At 44.0% G+C, this 12,366-nt stretch overlaps 1 protein-coding gene across 2 annotated transcripts in view; it reads right to left on the minus strand.

Moving 5' to 3' along the window:
* arfgef1 (ADP-ribosylation factor guanine nucleotide-exchange factor 1 (brefeldin A-inhibited)) overlaps positions 1-12,366 on the minus strand; it is a 47,401-nt gene that overhangs the window by 5,352 nt on the left and 29,683 nt on the right. For both annotated transcript variants that reach the window (XM_053412211.1, XM_053412210.1), the window contains 22 exons: positions 11,226-11,325; positions 10,911-11,050; positions 10,711-10,819; positions 7,838-8,039; positions 7,595-7,706; positions 6,969-7,174; positions 6,749-6,833; positions 6,442-6,607; positions 5,676-5,827; positions 5,467-5,595; positions 5,228-5,386; positions 4,933-5,077; positions 4,738-4,828; positions 4,409-4,449; positions 4,094-4,263; positions 3,357-3,508; positions 1,984-2,156; positions 1,665-1,825; positions 1,274-1,404; positions 871-1,000; positions 562-697; positions 115-253 (listed from right to left, as the gene is read on the minus strand). In XM_053412211.1, the coding sequence (XP_053268186.1) occupies positions 115-253; positions 562-697; positions 871-1,000; positions 1,274-1,404; positions 1,665-1,825; positions 1,984-2,156; positions 3,357-3,508; positions 4,094-4,263; positions 4,409-4,449; positions 4,738-4,828; positions 4,933-5,077; positions 5,228-5,386; positions 5,467-5,595; positions 5,676-5,827; positions 6,442-6,607; positions 6,749-6,833; positions 6,969-7,174; positions 7,595-7,706; positions 7,838-8,039; positions 10,711-10,819; positions 10,911-11,050; positions 11,226-11,325 (3,029 nt within the window). The remainder of the gene's footprint in view (positions 1-114; positions 254-561; positions 698-870; positions 1,001-1,273; positions 1,405-1,664; positions 1,826-1,983; positions 2,157-3,356; positions 3,509-4,093; positions 4,264-4,408; positions 4,450-4,737; positions 4,829-4,932; positions 5,078-5,227; positions 5,387-5,466; positions 5,596-5,675; positions 5,828-6,441; positions 6,608-6,748; positions 6,834-6,968; positions 7,175-7,594; positions 7,707-7,837; positions 8,040-10,710; positions 10,820-10,910; positions 11,051-11,225; positions 11,326-12,366) is intronic.

The following is a 12,366-nucleotide window of genomic DNA, read 5'->3' on the forward strand; positions in this document are numbered from 1 at the left end:
CTCTAACAACCAGCTGACTGTACATCCATGTCTGTTCAGACTCATATATAGCAATGAGCATGTAGGGCTCGTCTTTGAACGAGAGGCAGATGGGTTTTGAGTGCAGCAGCTTACGCGTGAGGGATGGTGGTCTTGAAGATGTCCAGCATGCAGTTACATGTCTTGTCCCAGGTCTCGGGGGAAAACTTCTCTCCGTTCAGGATGACCACATTCTCCAGACAGTTGGTGCCTGAACGGGCAAGCTGCTCATTATCTACAGACGCAGAGACGAGGAGGAGGAGGGAGAAGGGAAGTGTAAATTAGAAAAGAGGAGAGACAAAAAAACGATGCATAGAATCTGATAAGATTTCTGCCTCTTTTTGTTTCGGATAAACAACAACAAAACAGTAAAAATGGCAACTGGACATTCGCTTGTCTTTTTTTGGTCTGTTCTAATGACCGTTGCTTCTTTAAGCTCCTAAACAATCTGAGCATTAACAAGCCCAACAGCCAGGATATCTAAAGATGATCTACTTGTATGAAATTAGAAAGGGGGGGGGGAGGAGATGCCTGCATGCTCACCTTGCTGCACACACCAGTAGAGCTGAGCCAGAATATCGTCCAGCAGGACATCATTGAGGGACTCAAAATATTGGGTGAAGACATCACAGAGGGCGTAAAGTGCATGGTTGCAGGTGGTGGTCATCCACTCGGCTTTCTGAGGGGGCACAGTGAAATGCAGAGTAAGATACAACAATATACTGGAGGAATAAAGATGAGATATTGTGATATTTTGGTTCCATGTGTTTGCATGAATTCCTACGTGGGAGGACAGCTGATAAAACCACAGGATATGAAACAGCTGTTGCAGATGCCAGACTTGTCGTTTACCTCCGTCTGTTGCTCGGGCAGCTTCATGTTGTCGAAGATCCTGAAGACGATTCTGAACAGGTCCTGCCACCAGTGCTTTTCAAAGGTGTGCCCGTAGGTCTTCATCACTTCAAACATCACGGTTAGGCCCCTGGGGGAAAAGCACACATACATAGATTTGCCCTTTCCTTGATGTTACAGATTAATTTGCTGTTGATTTTTTTACAAATATTTCAAAGCTATAGCCAATCCAGCTTTGATTTGCAAACAGTAATTATTGAGACGGCAGAACTCAATAAATTATTTTTACAGTTGCCTTTGCATTAATCTAAATTCACAGAAGTTAAACGATCCGGTTGCATGCCTTTAATCGTGCATGATTTATTTTTTTTAAACCTTGAAGAACTAGCTCAACTGGGCCTACCTGGTCCTGACATCCAGCTTACACCTGTTGATGATGCAAGAGAGCTCGAAGAGAATTGGGAACCATCCCCGCACCCACACACGGTCCTCAGGCGCTACATTCATGTCATCACTGGTGTAGTCTTTAAAGGCCTGGGAGGGAAACAAGGGGAAAGTTAACCCTGCTACACAAACAGACATTTCCAGAAATACTGTACGTGCCCCTGATGTGCCTGAAACACACACGCTCACACTATCTCAGAGTTTCAGCTGCATTCTTGTTACCATCATCTTCCTGCTTCAGTAAACCAATACTATTCATCTTCTATCTACGCTGCGGCTGAGTCAATACAGTTTTGTCTATTCATCACACGCCACCGATAAAGTCAGAAATTGACTTGCGAGATATTGACCTGCGGCCTCTCTGAGACGTATTTGGCGCAGTGTCGAATGAGGCGGATGGCTTCCATGCTGGTGTCGGGGAACGAGGCGTTACAGGCAAACTCCGACAGACACTTAACGGCGTCCTGGAAGGAGTCGATGGTGGCCGCAAAGTGCTTCTCAAATACATTCGCTGGGAGACAGAGCAGAGGGAGGTGATAGCGGAATGAGGAGAGAAGGAGAAAGGGGATGTCAGATCAAATACAACGATGCAATTGATTTAGAAAATGAAATTAGGAGGGTTGTAGTTGGACTTGTAATGTCGTTCTGTGTGTGTGTGTTGGGACTTACTGACGATGTGACCCGTGGTCTGGAAAGCCAGCTCCACAATGCCCTCGTCCTGGTCCGAAGCGGCCAGGTGAAAGACGGAGAAGATGTTCTTCCAGCCCGAGCGGATGTTTGCCGCCTGGGAGTTCACCATCTGGGCTATGCAGCGCACCACCATGTCTCTGATGGTGGGAGACCTGGAGAGAGTGAGTTGGGAGGAGGACAGGGATTGGGTGGGCGAGGTCGAGGAAGAAGAAGTCACAGAGGAGAGGAAAAAAGTGAGTAAGATAGTAAGAAGCATGAGAGTCAATCAATTACAAAAGGAGGAAATTCATCTCTTCATTTATGTCAATTGGATTTAAAAGCTCCACAATTCAATTTTCAAGCAGAATCATTATTCCAGCTCTGGCACGACAGGTTTTTAGATCAACTGTTGCCATAGTGAAGAGCTTTCCCAACTGTTCACTAGTTATGAATGAGAGAGAAGCTCTGCCTCCACTTACCATTACACACACGCGCTCACACGCAGCTGTCTTAGTGAGGACACTCATTGGCATCATACATTCCCTAGCCCCTTACCATCCAAAGTAAATGCCTAACCCAGACCTAATGCGAAGCCTAACCCTAAAACCAAGTTTTAACCCCCAAACGGTCAATTAAAGGGGGGTCCCAAAATGTCCTCACTCTGTTGGTTGTAGACTCAGACTGGTACTCACAAAACTAGCTGTTCAAGAACACACACACAAGCCACAGAGGAGGGCAGCCTGAGTGAGTCTAATGGACACACTGTGCTGAAGGGTTTACATGGCCGTCTGCCATCTCCTCTCTGTTGAAGCCCTCAGTCTGTTCAGCGTGTGGGTGGATTTATATTTGCACCGCTACTCTTTCACATCAATGAAAAGTGCGGTGCGGTAAAACAGCTTGCCTTTGGATCTGCTTCATGCCAATAATTACGATGCTTAAATCAAACTCATTTATACGCGATAGCTGAAAAAAATGTCATTCTAGATGGATTTGTGATAAACAAGGGGAGAAAAAAAAAAAAGAGGCTTGTCGTTTATTCCCTTGGAGGGTAACGCAACCCGACTGAAAGGGGACAGTCAACATGTTGGCGTGCTGCTTTTCTCTGAGTAAACGACCAAACAATACGCTTACTCACTGCAACAAAAACAACACACAGAGGGAGAAGGCAGCGATGGGCTTAGGGGAGTGCGACTTGATCCTGTGTGTGTGTGTGTGTGTGTGTGTGTGTGTGTGTGTGTGTGTGTGTGTGTGTGTCCACAGTCCAGAAATAGTGGCCACTCACATCCACAATACAGAAATTGTCTTTGCACAACCCTGACATTGGAATCACAACAAGCACCCACTCACAAATATATGCACTGCTTTATTTTTACCTGTTCTTTTTCATGATGTGCTCGAAAGGCCTCAGGAAGTCTTTCTGGAATCTGAAATTAGCCAGTTCCCCCTTCTCCAAAAACTTCATGGACAGTTGCCTGAGAGAGTCAACGGCGAAGATCGCCACGTCTTCGTTGGAGTTACAGCCGACCTGCACAGAGACAAAAAAACATATTTCAGACACAGCACAATGATTTTTATTTCCAAGTGGCGCTTCCCAAGAACAAACTGTTCCTTCAGTATGATGTATAACTGACTAACAAGCATCAAAGTGCACTGAATAGGTAAAAAATATTAACTCCACTTTAAAATATGATGGATAACCGAGGATTTGAGTTCAAACATGCCAAACCCAGTTCACAGCCACTCACTGAGAAACTGAGCGTCTGATGTGTCCTTGAACACCAAAGTGCCAAAAAGCTTTTCTGTCTATACTTACAAATGTAACAGAAAGGAAAAAACTTGGGGCTTGCACTAAAATATACCCTGCTTGTGCTTAGAGATCTTGCACTCTAGCCTCAGCTCTTCTCCTCATGCTCAATGCATCTGTGTGCTCATCAAACTTCTGCCCTGGTCAGTTTTTTTCCTCTGTGCTACTGTAAATTCACCTTTATGCTTGGAAAGGAAGGGGTATTCATTTGGTTTTACAATGTGCAGCCTCACTGCAACTAAATCCAAAAATGTGCTTGTGTCTCACGTCAACCTCCCTGAAGTGAGTGACCAAACCCTCCCCCACCTTGTTGAAGTGGTCCCCGATGACCTCCCAGATCCTGGACCACTGCAGCCGGATGCGGCCCATGTTGTAGTAGGAGATCTCCACTATTTTCTGCAGGCTGAACATACGTGGGTGTGTGGGCGAGGCCAGCTCATCCATGGACACAGCACACAGCCAGCGCACAAAATCAACTGAGAAACAGATACAAGATGTTGGCAATGAGTACAGCGGGGGGGAATTGTTCAGGGAAGGTGAGTCACTGTGATAAAAAAATATCAATAATGTACCTGGAGGGGAAAGTATAATACAGTGGGAAGGTAGTTCAGCTACACTCACCTATTGCGTTGCCGTCCAGTCTGGTAGAACCTGTGAATACCCTGAAGAAGAGGAAAAATTTGTAATTATTTAGGAGACACGTGAGATTTGAAACAATGACGGATGCAAAATGAAAAATCTCTGCTTACGATAAATACTACCTGCGCAACCAGGATTTGAATGTGAAGTTACTGCTACTTTTCATTAAATGTCATCTTTGACATTTAATGAGTTTATTATACCCTATTAAATGCACTGAAAGCAATAATATGAGGAAAACAAAAAAGACATAGGAGTTCAATCAAAGAAACTGAGCCCAGGTGTCTGGATTTTCAGGGTGACCACAGTACCTGTCGACTGCGACCACCACACTCTGAGAGCTGGTCTCGCCAATGGATTCCTGAATGCTGGCAATCTGCTTACGGTCCACTGTCCCTCCGACTGCAAAGCAAAGGAAAGAGGATTTAAACACAGAAAAACATGTATTATTTTGACCTAGTTTACTACAAGTACTGCTCCCAATAAAAGAATAGAACATGCCGTACCTAGACCCAGGTACTCATCGTTGCTCTGCTCCTTGGTGCTTGTAAGAAAGCCCTCTTTGCCCCGCACTGTCCCTGAGATGTAGCGTGCCTTCACCCCTGTGCCGATCAGCTGAGCCAGCTCCAACTGACTGATGCACTTCATGATCTGAGAGGAGACGTATTTAGATAGTGGCGTATTTACAAGAGTGAGGGATTAGGATTTGTATTTTTAGGTTCAGCTAAAATTGTATTTAATAGGAGAGAGTTTTGTAAGGAAAGTGCACGAAAGACAGTTGAGACCAAACATATTTTTCACCTCGTGCCAGGAGTTGCCCAGATAGTTGCCATCAGTGTGGGCCACAGTGATGAGGGTCTTGATGGTGTCGATGTTCTTCTGCTTCATCTCTGATATGCCGGAGCTGGCAGTGAGCAGGGTGAACCTGGCCAGCGCCTGGACGTACGCGTCCCTCTCCAACTGTTACAGACAAAGCAGTGCGTCAGAAATGCTGTGGGCTGAAGAAGTGCACATTAATCCTCCAGTTCTGACGGCAGTACCTGTATGGAGAAGATGCTCGCTATCCTGATGGCCCAGCGGATGCCTTCAAGACACAGAGAGGCCACCTCGGTGTCGTCACAGTCCTGTAGACCCACGCTGAAAGCAGCCAGGAAGGGTGTCCACGCCAGCTGAGGAACAACAGAGGGGGGATGAGCGGCTGCATGTGTCTGTGCCTTACACTGCATCTGTGTGTGTCTGCTTGTGTTACCTTAAACATGGGCCTGACGTGCTCCAGATGTGTGGCACTGGTGAAGGGAGCCTGGACATGGCTGACGGCTTCCATCAGTGCCTTCGCCGTCTTGGCCATCTGCTCCATCTCCACGTTGTACAGCAGACGCCTCTGCTTCTCACTTGCCACACCTGAGTGACAATCGACAGCAGAGGGTCACACGTTTGCTTTTTACAGCAAAAACAGACCAGCTGAGCACAGATTAAATGGCAGCTTTTCATCTCACATGTGTCAGAAAGAAGCTAAAGTTTAGAGCGAAAAACCGTAAAAATGCAAAAATGTGAAAAAGCCTGTGTCTATTTTCACACCGTTTAAAAATAGCTCTGAAAGTTGAGTTCTAGTGAATGGGCCAAAGATTTGTGGCCGTGCTGACTGTACCCCTCGACTGTGCGTGCTCCAGGTACAATATACCTCCAATCTAGAATGATCCACGTGCCGCTGCAGATCATTTTAGTATGAATGGAACCTTGGGCATGTGCATGTGACCGTACTCAACTCCCAGCAGACACGAAACACGGAAATTATGGTCATCCCATAATTTCCGTGTGATTTTATCTGACAATGATTCACGAGCGTCTGCAGATTATCTAATCAGTTTACATCTGACATATCTATGGTGACTGAAAGTGTAATCCAAAGCCATTATAGCAACAATAGAATCAGGTAAATGGCTCTAGATAAAATCTGGAAGCTTTGTCTCAGTGTTTATTACGTTTATGAGACATCTCATATCAGCGCGACTCACTGTGCTTGTTGGATTTCATCGTGATCTCTTTCGTCTCCTTCATGGCGATCTTTTTCCCGGCGATCTCGTCATAGATGGCCGAGAGATTTTCCTCGGGCAGGTCTTTGCTGTCGTTGATGCCGCGGTTCATCTTGATGTATTGCTCCTTTGTCATTTTATTCTTCACCTTTGCAGAAAACAGCAGCAGAGATGTGGGTGAAAGGCTGCTCATGCAAAACCCTGTGATTCATACTGAAATATCGGAGGAAATGACTGCTGTCGAGACTCATTCCCAAAGCCTGCCGTCTCGCTGAGGTGGAGTGCTTACCTGTGGGCTGTGAAGGTCTGTCGTCAACATAATGATCGAGTAGGCGAGGACATATGCCGTGTCAGCACTGGCAAAGAGGGTTTGTCTAGAGAATTGACGGCAGAGGGAGGTAGGGAGAGAGAGAATGCAGATTAATTTAACAGCACGTCGTACAGAATGTGGGCCAGACAAAATCGAATTCAACCATTTCTATTGTCAGGATCTTCCAACCACAACACACCCCTGGTTGCACTCCAGATATCTTGCTGCGAACTTCTCCATGAGCCGGTCGATCTTCTGGGCCTCACCGGGGAGCCGGAATCCTTCCAAGAACGTCCTCAGAGCGGAAACAAAGTCTTTACCCAGGAAGTCCATTTGATCCACGTAGGCGTACATCACCTCTTTATTGAAACGGTCATTATCCCCTAGGAACTCTCCCACTTGCGTCTAAGAGAGAAAAAGAGAAGAGGTCAGACGTTTTAGTTTTTTTTTTTAATACTGAAATATTAGATACATGAGCCTCAAATCCTGCACCTGACATTTCCATAAGAGGAAAAACAGGGAGAACATCAATTTCAACACGGCAGATCAGAACGGCAAGTTCGGCTACTTATTTATTTGTCCATATTATCTATTTCCACTCTAGGTCAGAGTGTCAGTTTAATGTTGAGGAACAGACATTAGATAACTCTGCAGCTTCCGTGTGGTTTGGTTAGCTGATGCACAAGTGACCTGTGACAATAACCAAGGCGGCACAAAGATGATGCTTTATGAAACCACATTTAAATTCAATAGATCCAGATATTAACTTGGAGTTTTGAGCACTTTAGCAGGGAAACCAAACAATAACAGATGAAGACTTGTTACCGAGTCAAGCCTCTCTTCCTGGTGCAAGAACTGAGCCAGGTCCTCTGGGGTTGTACCCAGCATGCCTTGCTCTTGAAGGTACTGGATTCCTCTCTTTGGTTTCTTGTTGAACCTGAGTAGAATCAAGACGACAGAAGTTACAAATTCAGTTCCATATTATCAAACAAAGATTAAAATGTAAGTGTGTGTGTGTGTGTGTGTGTGTGTGTGTGTGTGTGTGTGTTTGTGTGTAGGGAAACGTACAGATCAATGCCCTGCTCGATGATCTCCTTTTGCTGTTTGAGGACCTCAAACTGCTCGGGGTTGTCAGTGCCTGACATTTGGGTGCTGTAGCTGCCAATGCCAGATGAGGCTGTGGAGTCCAGAGAGTTGATACTTCCATAGCGGTTTATGGTCTCAGGAGCTTTGGTCTCTGTGCTCTCCTGCTCTGCTGGTTTCTCTTGGCCTGAGGTGTAAAAAAAAAAAGAAAAAACATTGAAAAGGAATAAGTCAAAATAAACAAAGTATTTCTACTGTTCCTGTTAGAAGCAAACCCCCTGAAACCAACACATAGCTATGAGTTTTTAAATTGAAAGTCTTTAGTTGGGACAAACTCAGCCTGGAGGCTTAAAAAATGAGCTAGAACAACTGGAACTGTGGGAGTAATTGAAAAGGGAAACTGCAGCACGGCTCAAATAACCCTGGGGGTCTTTTCTTAATGATTGTTGTTGGCAGGGAGAGTATGCAACACTGGTTTAGCTCACATGCACTTATTCACACATGCACACAGAGCAGGTGCAAGGAAGGACAGGGAGGGAGGATGTTATAAAAGGTGGCTCATCTAAAAAGCTTCAGGGTGTCAAAGAGGAGACACAGAACTTAGAGGCCTGAGGTGTTGGTAAGCCTGTAGAGACGAACTTGAGGATTCACTGCGGCTAAAATGTGTCCACCCAGTAACTCTGCACTAAGGCCAGGCGTCTGATTACACATTGGAAACTCTTTAAAACATTCAGGACACGGCCACAGTAATGTGAGCTGGCAGGGTGTCACCCACAGTAGAGATGACAAAAGGAGGGGGAATACAGAGGGAGGTGAAGAGAGAGAATGAAAACTGAAGTCCTAAATAACATCTTCATAATAATAACAAACCAATCTTTTCACCCATTAAAAGGTCTTTGCGCACCTAGTCTGTATATTTTCGTATGTGTTTATTTAATCCATCATCCAAGAAAATATGTCATGCACAATAACCTTGCACATTGAGAAAATGAAAACGATTTGTGGTTCTCTCACTTCTTGAAAAAGGAAAAAGAATAACATTGAGTCAATACAATCCTGAGAATCCTGTGAGGTCCCCAAGAACAAACTGTGAAATTATCCTGGTTACTTAAAAATCTATTCCTAGATATTATTAGATAATTTTGATGTGCAGCAAAGACCTTTAGTACACAACAGGTGCCTTCCTATTAGTTCAAATTAATCCAAACGTGGCTTCGGTTACAATCTATGGGATCTAAGTGAGTAGCTCCTAGTAACATCACAGGTTAGATATCAGAAGACTAATACAAACTGTTTAAATCTACAGACACAACAGGATTTAATTTGGAGAATTCCCACCACAGCAACACGTTGTAATAAACACTCGGACTATTTGACTATTACCTGCTCTTGCTTTGAAGTCATCAATAAAAAAGGAGAAAAAATGACACAAAGGACAATTGAAGGAACAGAGATGAATTTTGTTCTGTAATCCTGTTCAGCATGACACAAATTCAGTTTTGCGTAATGAGAAATCATAATTGTATGAGATGCCAACAGGACAAATTTACTTTTCAAAATTCAAATTCTGACCTATGAGCTTTTATCTGGATGACTAACGACTTGTCATGGTTTGACAAGATGATGTTCCTGCGAGTGAATGCAGCTCCCTCTGCCCTGCCCTGATGGCTCGGGCCGAGGCCAGCATGTGCGTTTCAGGCCCTCTCGGAAAAAAGTAGCACTTTCTTCTTTGAGCTGCTCCTTTAGCAAATAACAGACATTCTCTGGTGCGCAGAATACCTGGGGGCCAGGCCCAACACACAGGATATGCTGTAGGAGGGGTAATTCAGGATGGTTCAGCCTAAGGTATTGCTCTGTGCTAGACTAAAACCTTCTGGATTAAGAACCGCCTGCGCTCTTATTTTCGGGCTTTTTCACACCGTCTCGTTCTGGCTGGAGCTGAGCTAGTGAACTCTCACTTTCCCCCTCGGAACGGCTGCTTCCCTAATGAATACCAACACTGTCAATCCTACAACTGACTACAGCCAGGCTGATGGATGAGAGCTTAATCACCAACCCCAATGAACCTCAATGATGAATGGCTGACACACATGGGCTGACCAGAAGAAAGACTAGTAATGCCCTAGACATTTTCATCTTTAAATAAAAAAAGGATACATTTTCTCCTGATAGAGGAAAAACAAAAATCTGCTTATGTAAAAAAAACAACACAAACTATTCCTGGATGTGACATCTGAATCACTTGTTGACAGCAAATCGTCCCCTTGGAGTTTAAACACACAATATGTAATTCATCCACAAGGGGTCCCTCATTCCAAAACTTCATGGAGAACCATGGGATCATGGGAGTTGCTGTCTTCACCTACACTTCCAATGAAAACATATCTAAGGCGCAAATCTAGTTCACAGATGAGGTAATGCATTAATTATATTCACATTATGTGGCAAACGGCAATGAATAATCGTATTCCAATACAAACAGTGGAAGGAAACGGCCTAACTGGCTAAAAGTGTGTTTTTCGCCGTTTGCGCCGATAGTTATAACAGAGACACGCAAAGCCACGGGGAAAAGCGGCTAAGACGCAAATAAATGACCAAAAGGTCTAAATGTTTTTAGGGAGGAATTTATACATATCATATCTATAATTAAGAGTGATGTGACTACCATTTCTACAGTTAATCTCTGTCTCTCTTGTTATGACCTGAGCTGGAAGACATGAATTAACGAAGTTTTTGATGAGTGTGCAGAATTTGAATGACGAGAAAGGTGGTTTCCTTTTTATCTTGTATTCAGTTCAGGTTCGACAGCTTCCAGACTGATGTTGATAAATGACATCCATGTTGTATTTGTGTCTCACCGAGGCTCGTCTGAGAGTTGGGGTTGACGTATTGGTCTTTACTCCACTCCACCATACATTTCAGGATGGACACGAGACATTCAAGACCTTTCTTTCTCAGGGTCAGCTCCTAAAGATGGTCACATAGAAAATCCCAATGTCAAGGAAATACTGGTAACGAAAATAAAAAAGAATATTTGGAAAAAGTATGAGGAAATAACCTGCAGTGGTGTTGTGCCAAGCTCGTGGCCCCCGCGACCCTGTGCAATTTTCGAGAGGTCGTTGACCAGACGCTCGAATATGTTAGCAGCATTCAAGTCACAGTCGTAGTTCACATAGATGTCCACCACACTCTGGGCATCTGACAGAAACAGATGGGACACAGATGGAGTTTGTCAGTGAGAATTTATACAAACAAATACAGACTGTTTACACTGCACTGAGTCTGATGCACCAGACTAATAACATAATGTACCAAAGGTTAATTAGAACCATTGGATTAATTTGAATTATTGGGAGGATTTTTTGACACAAACCTGCACATATTCTAGTGAGGGTTTGTATGACCATCCACTTGTGGTCATAGGAGCTTGTGGACGTCTCAAGAATGTACAGGAAAATCTCCTTGAAGAAAACCTGCAGGTAGAGACCACGTGACAGTGAGAACAAGAACAACGGCCGTACAACACCTTCAGAAGCCGTCGTTCATTTTCTCCTGCGGACGCAGCACATGTAGCAGGCTGAGGTCACGCGTTACCGACTTTTCAGAGCGACTCAATCACACCAAGGTGGCAGAATGTTACAGCACTACCAGGTCTCCCACATATTATCTGTGTCAGCTGCTGGCTGCACTGACAAATGGTGTCAATACCAGAATGTATAACAGGTAAACACTGTAAAGATCACAATTTCAGGTGCATTTTGTGAGTTATTACTAGTTAATATTTTGCCCCCACTTTCCCTCAGCCTTCTCACTTAGGTTATTATTTTCCTATGGTTCCCAGAAAGACTGTCAGCTGCCAGAAACAGCTGGTTTCAGACAAGAAGTTTTTTATAAATACAGCTACTGTATCTGAATCCATACAGAGAAAAATAAAAAATACAAAAACATCACGTGAAGAGTAACAGTAGGTGGATAATACTTCTAAGGAGCAAGCATGTGCATTATTAATATGGAATTTCTTCTTTGTGCCATTTACAAAGCTTCTAGTGAAGCCTGAAAACGTTTTCTAAACTGCTTCTAGATCCACACACGCTCTGCATTAGTCAGTTTACTGTACTATTCTGTATACATTTTCTGAAAAGTTTCCTACATAGTCTTGTGTACGGAAAATGTCTGAGTGAGCCTATGTGAGCAGCAGGGACACTTGTTTTCACAACGAGCAAGTTGGTGTGTTGATGATGTTTCTACAGTGTAATGCAACAGATGCAAAACTGGAAGAATCCTATTCACAGGAAGAAAAGAGGAGCCATATATGTAGACGCCTGTTCCTATGTACTGTTAACAGATTCACGTGATTACCAGACATCTCTATGGACAATTTCCTGCTATGTTCCTAATACATGAAAGATAAACTCTGGAGAAAGTCCAATATTACATACATTTTCTGCAGTTAATGATTGAAAACAGAAAAAGTTGCACCTATTGAAACTACCAGCAGAATCATTTTCTTTGTC

Source organism: Pleuronectes platessa, chromosome 20 (assembly GCF_947347685.1).
Source record: "Pleuronectes platessa chromosome 20, fPlePla1.1, whole genome shotgun sequence".
NCBI classification, from domain to species: domain Eukaryota; kingdom Metazoa; phylum Chordata; class Actinopteri; order Pleuronectiformes; family Pleuronectidae; genus Pleuronectes; species Pleuronectes platessa.